Source organism: Podarcis vaucheri (assembly GCF_965113315.1).
Source record: "Podarcis vaucheri genome assembly, chromosome: 3".
NCBI lineage: Eukaryota > Metazoa > Chordata > Lepidosauria > Squamata > Lacertidae > Podarcis > Podarcis vaucheri.
In genome coordinates, this window is record NC_138761.1 from 38,721,541 (window position 1) to 38,736,982 (window position 15,442).

General features: G+C 49.0%; 1 protein-coding gene across 1 annotated transcript in view; it reads right to left on the bottom strand.

Moving 5' to 3' along the window:
* DNAH8 (dynein axonemal heavy chain 8) overlaps positions 1 to 15,442 on the bottom strand; it is a 148,671-nt gene that overhangs the window by 49,943 nt on the left and 83,286 nt on the right. The window contains exons 62-68 of the mRNA XM_082214788.1: positions 12,743 to 12,873; positions 11,146 to 11,299; positions 10,010 to 10,174; positions 2,506 to 2,732; positions 1,809 to 1,927; positions 1,101 to 1,204; positions 318 to 494 (exon numbers count right to left, since the gene is read on the bottom strand). Coding sequence (XP_082070914.1) covers positions 318 to 494; positions 1,101 to 1,204; positions 1,809 to 1,927; positions 2,506 to 2,732; positions 10,010 to 10,174; positions 11,146 to 11,299; positions 12,743 to 12,873 — 1,077 coding nt within the window. The remainder of the gene's footprint in view (positions 1 to 317; positions 495 to 1,100; positions 1,205 to 1,808; positions 1,928 to 2,505; positions 2,733 to 10,009; positions 10,175 to 11,145; positions 11,300 to 12,742; positions 12,874 to 15,442) is intronic.

Genomic DNA, 15,442 nt, shown 5'->3' on the forward strand with positions numbered 1-15,442 from the left:
ACAGTATATTTCCTAAAACTGCCATAGATGGTGCACAGAGCATCTGAGATAAGGAAAGGTATTCAGCAATGAAAGAAATAAAAATTAGGAAACAATGTAGAACAACCCAAATAGCACAAATAAAAGACTATTTCAAGCCTTGTTAATGTTTAACAACTTTTCTAGCTTTGCACCTCCACTTTCAAAGATAGGTACTTTGCAGCACAGGCAGGCAGACAATGGTACATTATCTATATTGCACAATTCATGTATGATTGCTTTCTTCATTTATAGTGGCTTCAAGAGAACTGTGAATATTCTATTACAACGTCACTCACATTCAAAGCAGCTTCAGCTTCTTCTAATGCTGGTCTAGCTGCCTCCAGCTTTGCCTCTGCTATTACTTTTTCTGAATCAATTTCGTCTACAATCTTCTGTGCTTTGTCTTTTACACCTTGAACTTCATTTTTCACTTTAGCTGATGCCTCAGCACTTACTGTCACTTCTGCTAGCACCTATTATAAAATTTAAAAACATGCAGCAGGGTCATCCAGTTTGGAAGTTTGCAATGGAGAAGAGCTAGCAATGGTGAACTCAAGGTTTTACTTCCCCAAGCTCTTCATGAGCCACATCCATGTGAGCCAGCTCATAATGGGCTTATCCCCACCTAGCCTCCCAGGGTTGGGTGGGTGGATCTGGCCCTTACACATTTAATTAATGTGTTGACATCAATGATACCAAGCAATGCTAGCTTAGAGTAAGGGCAATTATTCCTGTATTGCACATGGGCGATCCTAGCCAGTCAGGAATCATGCAGCAAGTACAATATCAGTGTAGGCAAACAAAACCTATTAAAAGCATTTCCCCTACATAGTTGGTAAGGGAAAAGTGAGGAGGTGACTTTGGTGAGTGGTAGGGTGGTGGGGGTGATGGGGTCGGAAAGCAAAGCAAGCAGGGGCAACATATAATTAACTCAGCAGTCCAGCAATGGGACAAGGATAGTGTTGCCATACACAAGATAGATTTCTCCTTTTCAAAACATTGGGGGGACGGGGGACGACAAAACCAGTGAACTCAGTCACTTTCCTTTATAAAATACTGTATTCTGGTATAAAACTTACTTTATCTGCTTTTACAGATGCCAGAGCCAGTTCCTTTTCTTTCACTGCCAATTCCTGGGAGAGTTTAGCAACAGATTCACTAGCTTCCATCAGCTTAGAAAGACCTACAAAAGGCACCAAAATTCAGAATAATTAAAAGTTATTTATGATGAGCAATAGTCAATAGAGTCATTGAAATCAATGAATTTACTCTGAGTATGACTTAGTTGGCTACCACCCACATTATATGCAATGTTGATTTCATAGGGATTGGGCTGCCATTCCATCCCTCTAATCATTATTCGCTGCCAAAGTAGAAGTGAAACCTGTCTTTATAGACAAATTGGCATTTCTGTACAAAAAAGAAAAAAAAGCTATGTCCTGGCAAAATCTGGGTCTAAATTTGGTTTGTCAAAGGGAAAATAATTTCTAGAATTTTAATTTTTATAAGGAAATTTGTTATCTTCATATAGAATGCATGGAGAAATCTCATGAAGACTTTTCTTTAGGTGGAAAACTTCTGAGGCAAGTCATGCATATGTGTAGCTGGATCCAGAAGGGTGACAGGTGATTTTTCTGCACCTCCTCTGCCCAGCAGTTCCCTGAAAAGACTCCACTAAAGGTCAGGAGCCCCAGCTGAATGAGGTTGGCTTGGCTGTGGCTTGGGAGGACTGAGAGAGAAGAAGAGATTGTTGGCAGGGGCAATGAGCTGGAGTAATCTTATCTTACCTATGTGCATCCGCTCAGCTTGTTCATTAATGTTGGCTAGCTTTTCAGCATAAACATCTTTGTAGCCATTAATGAAAGAGAGGTAAGACTTGGGGGTGACATGAGCTCTTCTTCGGTATCTGGAACATGCAATGGGGATTGGATCAAATACTCATGTTATCATCAGATACCATCCTAAACCCATGTTCATCTTCACTAGTACAATTATGTCAATGACAAAAGCCACAGATTTCACTTTCAGCTGTAATCGTAATGCATGTTAATGAGCTGCAGTTGTAAAAATTGATTTCAAGATATAGCGACTTTGAAATAAATAACTGCTCATCTCCCTGAAACCCAAGTAACCATGTTAGATATAATCTCCAGTTATATCTAGGTATAGGGGCAGTTAGATTCTAAGCTTATCTGTTTTCTCAAACAAGTGTTAAATATTTATTAAGAGGAATCCAAAGTTTAATGTAATTGAAAACGGAAAAAAGTTACTTACATTTTCATATAAAAGTACAAAATTTACATATTGCATCTTTCATACAACAGTTATAACTGAGCAACCGAATCCATAGCTGGTTTAACTAATTTTGTTTTTTGGTTTTTTTAAAAAAATACATTATATGTATATAAAATAATCTATAAAAAATACATATTCCAGTGCCAAATGTTATCATTAAAGAATTACTACATATGTTTCAAACGCTACCTTTGGAAATAATTATCACAGCTTTCTGAAACTAGATCATGAAAGATGCCCATAGTTTCCACAACTTGGGCTTTAACTTCAGGAGAACAGACAATGTTAAACTCTGACAGGAAATAATGTGATACAGCAACAAGGGCTTCCTTAGGCCACTGAGTAAACCAGTCCATGGTGCAGCCAGATATAAGGCCAGGAAATTTCAAAGAACGTGCACGGAACTTTTCACCAACCTACCAAGAATAACAAAAAAAATATATTGTAATAATTAATTTTATAAGTCATGTGCACAACTAAATGCAGAGGCTGAGATCTGGAATTTTAAAAACATTTCTGCATCTGGGGAGGGGGGAGTAAATATATACGAAAAATACCCTAACTCATACTGTCAGGGGTTCAGAAGCAGAGACGCAGAGAAGGGTGGAAACAGAGAGCGAGGGGGAGGAAGCCGAAGGGAGAATGAGTGATGATGACGACCCGAGATCTCCAAGCCTAAGCAGTGAGTCAGAGGACTCCCAAAAGGGAGCCCCAGTGAGCAGAGCAAGGGGGGGATCCGGGGGGACACCCCAGGAGGAAGGGAACAGAGGAGATTCAGAGAGCAGCAGCTGGAAGTCGGGACCCACGCTCATAACTGAGGGCGGCAGCAGCTGGAAGTCGGGACCCACGCTCAAGACTGAGAGCAGCAGGGAGGAAGGTAGCCAGGCATCGGGTACCGGAGGCTGTCAGCAGGAGGGAGGGCACGAGTCAGGGGTGGTCACGCCCTCCTCAGAGAGCGAGGCAACGGTTAAGAGGAAAGTAGAGAGTTGGGCGCGCGCGCCAAGTTCAAAAGCAGCGGAAGCTGGAGCAGTAAGCAGCCCGGAGAGTGAGCCAGGTCCTAAAGCCCGCCGCAAGGAGGCAGAAGGATCAGGGGGGTCAGCGTCAGAGGAGAGTAGAAGGGAGGAGGCCCAGGGGGGCAGAAGGACCCAGAGACGTAGGGAGAGGCGAAGGAGGTGGAGCAAGGCTAGGGTATTAAGCTGGTGTGCAAGAGGCGGGGACTCAGACGGGTCTTCGCCGACCTAGAGCAGAAGGTGTAGAGCTGCACGCTGCAGTTCGGAAATGAAACCTGTAACTCAATAAAGACTCTTTTAAAGTGGACGCTGTGTGGCGTGGTCCTATGTGAGCTGGGACCTGGTAGCAGCTCTGACAGTAAGACCCGTCTCTTCAAAGCTTCAGAAACCTGAAACCTCGCAGCGGGAGCAGAAGCCGCTAGGGGAGGAAGAGGGGTGTCTGTAAGCGAGCTCACAAAGGTTAGCAAAATGACGGAAGAACAGAGGATCTCCGCGCTGCAAGAGGCAGTGACCCAGTTGTCCTCAGAGGTATTGGCTTCCAAGAAACGGGAGGAGGAGACTACAGCCGCCTACAGAGACCTACACGCCAGGTTTGAAATGCTTGTTAAGCAAGGGCAACCGGGACCCAGACCGGAGGGCGTGGGATTGGCACGGAGAGCAGGAGGGCTTGTGGCTCACTTCGATGGGACTTTGCAACAGTACCCTAATTTTAGAGCAGACGTAATGTGCGCACTGCAACTGCTGGCAAAAGACTTTAGAGATGAGGAAGAGAAGGTGGGGTTCATATTGTCCCATTTGCATGGGGATGCCAAAGCCTGGCTGCGCAATTTGTGGAGGGATAAAGATCCGGCGCTTCAGAATGCAGATGCCTTTATCAAAGCGATGGATGCGTGTTTTTTGTCTACTATTGATGTGGATCTTGCCAGACGGGAGATTCATGGACTAAAACAAGGGAGGGCGAGCGTCCGGCAGTATCACGCCCGATTTTTTGCGCTGGTCAGTGCTTTAGAATGGGATCGGGATTCGCCCCCTGTCAGAGACCTCTTCTGGGAGGGTCTAAGTTCAGCGGTTAAGGATGAAATTGCAAGGGGGGAGAGGCCCCGAAGCACGCAGGAGGTGGTCCAAAGGGCGATGACTGTGGGGGTGAGGCTGGAAGAACGTCCATGGTGCAGAGATGAAGGACGTGGAGGGCGCGAAGCAGCGAGAAGTTTCTCTTTCGTTCCGAGGGAAGCAGCGCGTGCGCAATCCACACCTCCGCCAGGAGGGGGAGGGGAACCGATGGAGGTTGGAGGTGCAAGGGCTCAGTCAGCAGCCAGAGCCCTAGCACCGGCAGCAGTGAAAGCGAAGCCTCCTAGAGGGAACAGGAAGTGTTACATCTGCGAGGATCCAGGCCATTTGGCGAAGGAGTGTCCCCGGAGGCTCCACAAGCACACTGCAGCCTCAGCAATGGTGACTGCAGCAACGCAGCAAGGAGAACCACAGCAGGGAAACGACGATGTCTGGCTGGAGACGGAGGCACTGGGGCCCAGCCAGACGCATCTGTGAAGCAGTCCCCAGCAATCTTGCAACCCACGGATCCCCTCCCACCCAAACCAGTAGTGCAGCTCACAGCATCTCTCCAGCTACCCGACGGCGTCACTATCGAAGTGCCGCTTTCTGTGGATTCTGGAAGCAACGCAGACTTTATAGCGCAGAGCTTTGTGGAGCAGCACGCTATACAGCTATTGCCTGCCACTCTGCCCCTGCAAGTCGTCACAGTGGATGGCAGAGAGTTGCTAGGGGGGCAGGTGGTGAAGCAGACGCCACCGATGGTGATGCGCCTTGGCAACCACAGGGAAGTCATCAGTTTTAATGTCACCCAACTGTCGGACACGCCCATTGTGTTGGGCATGAGTTGGCTGGACAGGCACAGTCCGACACTGGCTTGGTACCAGAGACAACTGATCTTCGGCTCCTCTTATTGCGCAGAACACTGCATCCTGCCCCGACGGGAGGGAGAGGAGGAGGAATCACAACTGCAGTTGGGAACGTTGCAAGCGGTCCCCCACAAATACGCGAGCTTTTTGGAGGTCTTCTGCGAGAAGGAGGCGGACAAGCTACCCCCTCACCGGCCATATGACTGCAAGATTGACCTCCTACCGGGGGCGACGCTGCCGAAGGGGCGGCTATACTCCATGTCTGAAGATGAAATGCAGGAACTCAAACAGTTCATCGAGCATAATCTGGAGCGTGGCTTCATCAGAGAGTCCAAGGCAGTGGGGGGCAGTCCCGTTTTCTTCGTGAAAAAGAAAGACACGCCCCAAAAAAGACTAGTTGTGGACTACCGCCTCTTGAACCAGATGACCAAACCGTCTGATTACCCCATGCCCAGGATTGACGACCTCCTCGCGACGGTGCGCAAGGGACGCGTGTTCACCAAGTTGGACCTGCGAGGGGCGTACAATCTCATCCGCATGCGGGAGGGCGATGAGTGGAAGACGGCCATGTTCACACCGCTGGGCACCTACGAATACAGAGTTATGCCCTTTGGATTACAAAATGGCTCTCACTGTTTTCAAGCTTTTATGCATCACGTGTTGGAGGGACTCCTCTACAAGACATGCGTCTGCTTCCTGGATGACATCCTGATTTTCTCTGACTCGCAGCAAGCTCACGACCGAGACGTGAGGGAGGTGCTCAGCAGGTTGCAACAACATAGACTGTACGCCAAGCTGGAGAAGTGCCAGTTCGACACGACGGAGGTGGATTTCCTGGGATACAAGTTGTCGGACAAGGGGATAGCCATGGACAGCACCAAGGTTCGTGCGGTATTGGATTGGAAAAGCCCGCGCAACCGGAAGGAGGTCCAGCGGTTTGTCGGCTTCGCCAACTTCTATCGCAAGTTTATCAAGGGGTTCGCGATGCAGACGGCAGCAATTACGGACACGCTCAGCTCCAAAAAGAAGAAATTCATCTGGACGGAGCAGGCGGAACAGTCCTTTCAAGCGCTCAAGCATCTCTTCGCATCGGAGAAGCAACTGCTGCATATCGACCCCAGTAAACCGTTGAGGGTAGAGACAGACGCGTCGGACAGAGCCGTGGGAGCTGTCCTGCTGCAGCGAGACCCGCAGGGGGTGTGGCGGCCGGGAGCGTTCTACTCCAGAAAGCTCAGCAAGTCGGAGCAGAACTACACCATCTGGGACAGGGAGTTGCTGGCCATTCATGCAGCTTTCAAGGCGTGGAGGCACTTCCTAATCGGCGCCAAGCACACGGTGCAGGTCTGCACGGACCACAAGAATCTGGAGCACTGGCGCACGGCTCAGTTCCTGAACCAGAGGCAGATACGTTGGGCGGAGTTCTTTGCTGACTTCAATTTCCGAATAGAGTACGTCCCAGGCGACACCAACATCATGGCGGATGCACTGTCCCGAAAACCGCAATACCTAGAAGAGGTGACGCCAGCGGCGGCCATGCACATCTTCGCACCGACGGCGTGGGCGTGTGCCTCAGCTACAGTAGACCTGGATGCGGTGCGACGTGCATTGCGGGACGACTCATTCGCGCAAGACAAGATGGCGGAACTGCTCAGAGGCACGGCTACCACGGACGAGTTCCAGGTGCGGGACGGCTTGCTCCTACGCAAAGGGGCTGTCTATGTACCAGGAGACGACCTTCGCGCCAAGGTACTGCAACAGTTGCACGACGCACCCACGGCCGGTCACTTTGGCACAGAGAAAACGATGGAATTAGTCGCGAGAGACTTCTGGTGGCCCAGGCTGAGAGGAGAGGTCGCGGACTACGTCGCGAGGTGCGACACCTGCCAGAGGGCCAAGCCGGTACACAGACCACCGGCGGGACTGTTAGAACCGCTGCAAACACCGTTTGAACCGTGGGAGAGGGTGGCCCTGGACTTTGTGACGGATTTACCCAGTTCGAGAGGCAAGACAGCTGTGCTAGTGGTGGTGGACTTGTTCACCAAGATGGCACATTTCATTCCGTGTGCGAAGGTGGCCACGGCGGAACAAACCGCCAAACTGTTCATAGATCACGTGTTCAAAGTGCATGGCCTGCCACGGTCTATCCTGTCCGACCGCGGACGCCAGTTCATCTCGTCTTTCTGGCAGAAGCTGATGGGTTTTCTAAATGTCAAGGTCAATCTGGCATCAGCAAGACACCCGCAGACCAACGGGCAAGCAGAGAGGGTCAATGCCATCATGCAGCAGTACCTGAGATGCTATGCCAATCAACAGCCTGCGACGTGGGTGGATTACCTGCCGCTAGCCGAGTTCGCTTACAACAACACGAAGCACGTGTCCACAGGAGTGACGCCGTTCTTTGCCAACAATGGGAGGAATCCCAGAACCTTCCCGGGACTGGAGAGAGTGGGGGAAGGAGAACCACAGACGGCGGACGCGTTCGCGTCAGAGCTGCAGGCGGTCCACGATCAACTCAGACGGCAGCTGGAGCTAGCTAAGCACGCCTACAAGGTGCAAGCTGACAAGCACAGGCGGGTTGGCGAAGTGATCCAAGTGGGAGACTGGGTCTGGTTGGCAGCCCACGCAGTGCCGACCAGGTCGCTTGCCAAGAAGAAGTTGGGGCACAAGCAGATCGGTCCGTACCAAGTCGAAGCGCAGATCAACCCGGTAGCCTTCCGACTGGCGCTGCCGGAGGGTTCCAGAATGCATCCGGTGTTCCACAGGTCGGTGCTCACTCCCTACAAGGCACCTCACAGGTTCCAGGAGCCAGGGACGGCGCCAAGTCCGCTCCGGGAACGGACGGAGACGCGGGAGGTGAAGCACCAGGACCACATCAACGAGGTCACGGAGATTTTGGACTCCAGATGGGGGGAAGAGGGAGTCGAATACCTCTTAGCCAGAGAGGGCACCCGGGCCAGCGCCAATAGCTGGGTACCAGACTACGCTTTGGAGGAACCCCTGCTCAAGGACGAGTTTCATGCCCTCTTCCCACACAAACCCATGCCAGCGAGCTTCTTCGACGACTGGTTGTTCACACCCACACTTTCTTCCAGCACGTTCCATGGATTCGACTCAGAAGGGGAACCCGCACGGAGCACCCGTTCCCCAGAAGGTTCACCGGCAGGTTCGGCATCAGGCAACTCGTATTGGTGGGACGATCGACCAGAGGAGCGATGGCGCAGGAAGTGGCTGGAGATGCCAGGTCGAGCGACCGACGCAGAGACTGACATGGACGTGTTCGGGGAGGACCTCGGGTTCGAGCACGGCGGTACAGAGATGGAAGAGCAACAAGTCAACGTCGACGACCGCGAGGGGGAAGACTCGGAGGTCTTCAGTTGGCGGCCACCCACGGGGAGCGACCTGTATCCAGCATTCCCTCCCATGATGATGGAGCGCCCAGCACCCACACCTGACAGCGGGGAGGGGGGAAGGGGGGGCTTCGAGGGGGGGATGGATGTCAGGGGTTCAGAAGCAGAGACGCAGAGAAGGGTGGAAACAGAGAGCGAGGGGGAGGAAGCCGAAGGGAGAATGAGTGATGATGACGACCCGAGATCTCCAAGCCTAAGCAGTGAGTCAGAGGACTCCCAAAAGGGAGCCCCAGTGAGCAGAGCAAGGGGGGGATCCGGGGGGACACCCCAGGAGGAAGGGAACAGAGGAGATTCAGAGAGCAGCAGCTGGAAGTCGGGACCCACGCTCATAACTGAGGGCGGCAGCAGCTGGAAGTCGGGACCCACGCTCAAGACTGAGAGCAGCAGGGAGGAAGGTAGCCAGGCATCGGGTACCGGAGGCTGTCAGCAGGAGGGAGGGCACGAGTCAGGGGTGGTCACGCCCTCCTCAGAGAGCGAGGCAACGGTTAAGAGGAAAGTAGAGAGTTGGGCGCGCGCGCCAAGTTCAAAAGCAGCGGAAGCTGGAGCAGTAAGCAGCCCGGAGAGTGAGCCAGGTCCTAAAGCCCGCCGCAAGGAGGCAGAAGGATCAGGGGGGTCAGCGTCAGAGGAGAGTAGAAGGGAGGAGGCCCAGGGGGGCAGAAGGACCCAGAGACGTAGGGAGAGGCGAAGGAGGTGGAGCAAGGCTAGGGTATTAAGCTGGTGTGCAAGAGGCGGGGACTCAGACGGGTCTTCGCCGACCTAGAGCAGAAGGTGTAGAGCTGCACGCTGCAGTTCGGAAATGAAACCTGTAACTCAATAAAGACTCTTTTAAAGTGGACGCTGTGTGGCGTGGTCCTATGTGAGCTGGGACCTGGTAGCAGCTCTGACACATACGATCTTTTATAAGTTTGATATTATTATTCTAATACATTTCTGTGTTTGTTCCTTTTTTCCTTTTCTTTGCATCACTTTATTTCTTTATAACTGAAACTTTTCAATAAAAAAGGGGGAACCATTTTTGCATCTAAGGTCCCATATCTTAAGCTGCAAGCCATTTCATAACTACTTTCCCTTCCCTACAGGGTAGTATGAAGCCTTCCTCGTCACCAATTTCAAAATTAACATACATAGGACATAGCTGCCTGTTCCAGTTTTGTAGACTACATACAGAAATGGAATTGTTAGTAGAACAATTACTATGAGCTAGACTGCTGAGCCAAACTTGCAGGATTTGTCTTTAAAGAGCATGTTTGCCATAAAAATATTATTTTTCACATTTAAATACATAGTCTTGAATGGAGGAGGAATTATCATAAGCAAATATGTCCAAGGAAGGTAGATACGATTTTTAAAGGAAACTCACTGGAGAAAAGCAGAGAACAACATGAAGATTTTTCTTCGATCTTGATATAAAATATTCATAAAGATTATCAAAAGTTGGAGGAACTCGTGGTAGTTCTTTTTTCATTACAGATATCAATCCTTGGGTTATTTCATCCATTTCATCCCGAGCAAATAAATTGGAGATCTTAGCAGAGCCAAGGAAAAATGAAAATTCAGTTATGTATTTATAATGTAAGTTTTATAAACTATAGGTCTATGTTTCCTTTCCAAAACTGTCTAATAGTTAAGATATGCAGGCCAAAGACTATCTTCTTTCCTTACTTGAAGATATGTATTCTAATCCAAGGGACCATGTTTAGAGCAGCTGGGAACATGAATGTGGAGCCTTTGTTTGGCGAGCAAGAGTGCGCAGGGGAGAGGGAAATGAATCTAGCCCCCTGCTCCTTCTCCAGAGCAACTGATTGTCAGGATTTTAGCTTTTTTTTAAAGGGCCTTGTGCACATAAATCTGGTTGTTGGGCCAAAGATAGGACCTGTGCGTACAACACATTATTGTGCATACAGTGCTTGAAATTCCACAGAGTTCTCACTCCAACAAAAATAATAACATTTCTACAACTTTTATATAATCCATGGGAAACATGCAAGAATATAGACCCCAAGAAATACAGCGGCCAATGTGCCAAGATTCCGAACGTCTGTGGCTAGTTACTTGCCCACCCCATAAATTACTAAGAAAATCAACGGTGAACAAAATAATAATTTCATTTAAAGTTTATCCCTGAAAACTAGTTTGGGTTCAGCCCACTTCCCAAAAGTCTCTTTGCTCCTGCCTAGTCAAGGGACATGGGCTGATGCCCAGCCCAGTACCTGCATGATCCCAGAAATAAATTAATAATTTCATTTAAAATTGATCCCTGAATTGTAACTTTATTTTTAAAAATATTTTTCAAGATTTACATCTCTGCTAGCAGTAGCTCATGTGGGACCCCCCAGGTGTTGACTTCTAGCATCCCTAACTATTAACCTGATCGTGCTGGTTGGAGCTGATGTGAGTTGCAGTCAAACCTACCCTGAGCTTTTGAAATAGAAGGACAAGCAAAAACTCTAACAGTCATCATAGCAACACAGCTGCAAAAGCCTCTGAAATGCTAACCTCTCCAGAAGAAAGCAGGTTATTAAGAAATTCCAGAAACGCTTCATCTTTTATTTCGTTATCTGTGAAAATAAATGTTATTCCTTTTCCTTCTGCACCAGCAACTCTGTATAAAAGCTTTAGATCATCTGTCAGATTGCTCACATTGTATGATCTAGGAAGCAAAAATGAAAAGGACAGAAAGCTTAACATGCAGTACTGATTCATCACCCACTAACTTCGGAAAAGTAGGCTACATCACTGAAGCCAGCAGAGAGGGGAAACAAGAGCTAACTGAGCAAAGACTGCCCCTTTTAGGAGGGGCATCCTTGTGTAAATATACAGTGGTACCTTGGGTTACATACGCTTCAGGTTACATATGCTTCAGGTTACAGACTCTGCTAACCCAGAAATAGTATCTCGGGTTAAGAACTTTGCTTCAGGATGAGAACAGAAATCGTGCTCCGGCAGCGCGGCAGCAGCGGGAGGCCCCATTAGCTAAAGTGGTGCTTCAGGTTAAGAAAAGTTTCAGGTTAAGAACGGACCTCCGGAACGAATTAAGTACTTAACCCAAGGTACCACTGTATTGCATAGTGAGCATGCTACTTCTTAAAAATGTATTTTAAACACACATTTCAAAATGAAGCAAACAGCAAAACAACTTAAGCCGTTTCAAGAAATCAAAAAACCACCTTTCACAAGACCCTTAAATTCCTCTGGCCGGAATCAAGGGAGACTACAATTACTAGTTTGTGTCCCCCATGTTTCTTAGTTAACTCAGATTTGTCAGGCCGTCACCTCATTCACTAGTGACAAATGGGAGTGGCCATTTCAAGGGCTACAATTCAGCTTCAACAACCCTCAAAATGACTAGTAACTGCAGCAGAGTGCTTGCCATTTTTCTCCCTCCCCCCCTTTTTTTGGTTCAAAACAATTTTGAAAGCTAGTGACTTTGCCATTCCTCTCAGAGCAGGGAAGTTGAAAGTGGCTTTAAAGGTGTTTTGAAATAAGAAAAAAGAAGGAATGGGGGAAAGCAAGAACACCCCCTGCCATAATTGTAAACATTCCCGCCTCCCCACGTGCCACCCTGATTGTACCATCTGCACTGGCTTTAGAGCGGCATACTATGGGGCATGGAGGGGCCATAACTAGGTAAAGTGGAAACCCCAACACATGTAGGGGAACTTCTGGAGCCAAACCATTATTTCAACATTATCAATCTCTTTAGTAATTGATGAATTTTGATAGAACTTTGTTGAGAACGAAATTGTCTACATTATATCCTCATAGACCAGGCATGGCCAAACTTGGCCCTCCAGATGTTTTGGGACTACAACTCCCATCATCCCTAGCTAACAGGACCAGTGGTCAGGAATTATGGGAACTGTAGTTCCAAAACATCTGGAGGGCCAAGTTTGGCCATGCCTGTCATAGACCACAGGATCAGTGACATCATGAACACATGGATATGCCAGGCTGTCTTTATGATGGCCATCTAGCCATGAATTTCATCTTCTATATTCTCATATAATGGTGTATATATACAAACAGTAGCTTCTAATTATATAGGGAAAACAGCACATCATCAACCACTTATTTGAAATGTATTTTTTCTCACCGCGTTAAAGTTATCTGAAATATTTTATATCCAGCTATAAAAGAGGCTAGCCTGGAAAGACTCTGTTTTCCGGAACCACCAACTCCTACAAGTAAAGCATTCCCACATGCTGTACGAATTATTCGTGAAATCTGCATTACAAAAAAAGGGGGGGAGATTATCTACTTAATTCGTTATGCAAAGTCAACAAAGTTAAATAATTATCCAAAAATATTTTTGTAATAAGCTTTTATAAAAGAACCATCGAATGGTGCTGTCAGGGAACTGCCATCGGAGGAACAGGTGGTGGAAGGGCTCACGGAGGCTGGGAGAGACCCAGCAGCTGAAGCAGGAACCAGCAGGGGGAGAGGTGGGTCTCTGAGGGAAAGCGAGCAAGAGGGAGGGCTCAGGGACACGTCCAGCGAGAACAGTGGGGAGGTTTCTGAACCTCCCATAGGGAGACCAACTCCTCGCCGGAAACTGTCACGCCGCGAGTCCAGAAGACGTGTTTCCGTTAAGGAGCTTTTATGCTGGAAGCGATTCCGAAAGCAACCACTGTCGGAATCTGCAAGTGACTAGAGCAGCCATGTCTGAGGGGCTCCGTCACAGACAGAGGTTTGTGGACTTGAACAAACTCTGAGGGACTACGATTTTACGCACAAGCAGCTCATCATCCCATCACAGCATTCCGACAGTCATGGGAGGTAGCCCAGTGTTTTTTGTGGATAAAAAAAACACGGACAAGCCGAGGCTTGTGTGTGACTTCAGGGCTTTAAACGCAGTGTCAGAACCAGTGGCCTTCCCTATGCCCAGGATTGACGACATTTTGACCAGGGTGCGGAAGGGAAAGATTTTTACAAAGCTGGACCTAAGGGGGGCGTACAACCTGATACGTATAAGGAAAGGGGATGAATGGAAAACCACCATGTTCACCCCTTTGGGGGCATTTGAATATTTAGTTATGCCCTTCGGCCTACAAGCAGGCTCGGCGTGCTTCCAATCGTTTATGAACCACGTACTGGGGCCTTTGCTTTACAATAATTGTGTGGCCTTCCTAGATGGCGTGTTGGTGTATTCTGAGAATGAGGAGCAGCATGTGAGAGACGTCAGAGAAGTCCAAGGAGGTGGAATTCCTGGGGTACCGCCTGTCAGACAAGGGATTGGCCATGGATCCCGGCAAGGTCCAGGCAGTGCTGGAATGGAAAACACCCAAAACAAAGAAGGATGTGCAGAGGTTCCTAGGGTTTGGGAACTTTTATCGTAAGTTCATCCGAAACTTTGCTCACCTGACGGCGCCCATTACGGACTGTCTCAGCAGTAAGAAGAAATTCGTTTGGACTGAGGAGGCGGAGCGAGCATTTGAGGAACTAAAAAGGGCCTTCGCCTCTGAAGAACAACTTCTGCATGTGGATTTACAAAAAAAGATGAGAGTCGAAACTGATGCATCAGACAGAGCGATCGGGGCGGTGCTTCTCCAGCCAGGGAAGGAGGAGTCAGAGTGGAGACCGTGTGCTTTTTTTTCGCGAAAGCTGAACAAATCCGAGAGGAACTACACGGTGTACGACCGAGAACTACTTGCCATTCATGAGGCTTTCCGGAGATGGAGGCACCTGCTAATTGGCGCACAACATAAGGTGCAAGTGTGCACTGACCACAAGAACCTAGAGTATTGGAGAACGGCCCGAGTGCTCAACCAACGGCTAGTGAGATGGGCCCAGGAGTTCTCCAAATTTAACTTTGAGATTTGTTACGTGCCAGGCCCAGAGAACATTAGGGCGGACGCTCTCTCACGCAAACCTGAATATTTGGAGGGGGAGGGAGCACCCGAAGAAAGACATGTCATTCCAGAGGACCGCTGGGTGTGTGGGGCGGCATTGGTGGGGCAAAGAGAACTGGTAGAGGGAACGGAGAATGATGAATACGCCCAGGACAAACTCAGGGGTCTCAGGAGGGAGGGAGATAAACCCGGAGGTTTTGAGGAGAGAAACGGGGCGTTGTATTACAAGGGAGCGTTATATATACCTGAAGGAGATTTGAGGGGGAAAGTACTCAAGCAGCTGCACGATAGCCCCACAGCGGGGCATTTTGGGCAACACAAAACCATGTGGCTGGTTACCAGGGAATTTTGGTGGCCTAAGGTCAGGGAAGATGTGCGGGAGTATGTGAGAGGTTGTGACCAATGCCAGCGAGCCAAAGGGGAGAGGCGGGCGCCGGCAGGGTTATTAGAACCGCTACCCACACCTGAAAGACCATGGGAAGCAGTGGCAATAGATTTCATGACTGATCTGCCAAAGTCCAGAGGGAAAACAGCCATCATGGTTGTGGTAGACCTGTTAACCAAAATGGCCCACTTTATAGCCTGCTCACATGCTGTCACGGCAGAAGAAACAGCTAAATTGTTTGTAGAAAATGTGTTTAGGTTGCATGGCGCCCCCTTGAGGGTGGTTTCAGACCGAGGGAAACAATTTACTTCCAGGTTCTGGAGGAAGCTCATGAGCTTACTGCATGTAGAGGTCAATTTTTCGACTGCCCGGCATCCTGAAACCAACGGGCAGGCGGAAAGAGCCAATGGCATCCTCCAGCAATATCTGAGGTGTTATGTCAATGACAGAGAGAATGATTGGGTGGAGAAGCTGGCGTTGGCGGAATTTGCCTACAACAATGCGGAGAACGTGTCCACAGGGATGAGCCCCTTTTTGGCTAATTACGGGTGCCATCCCA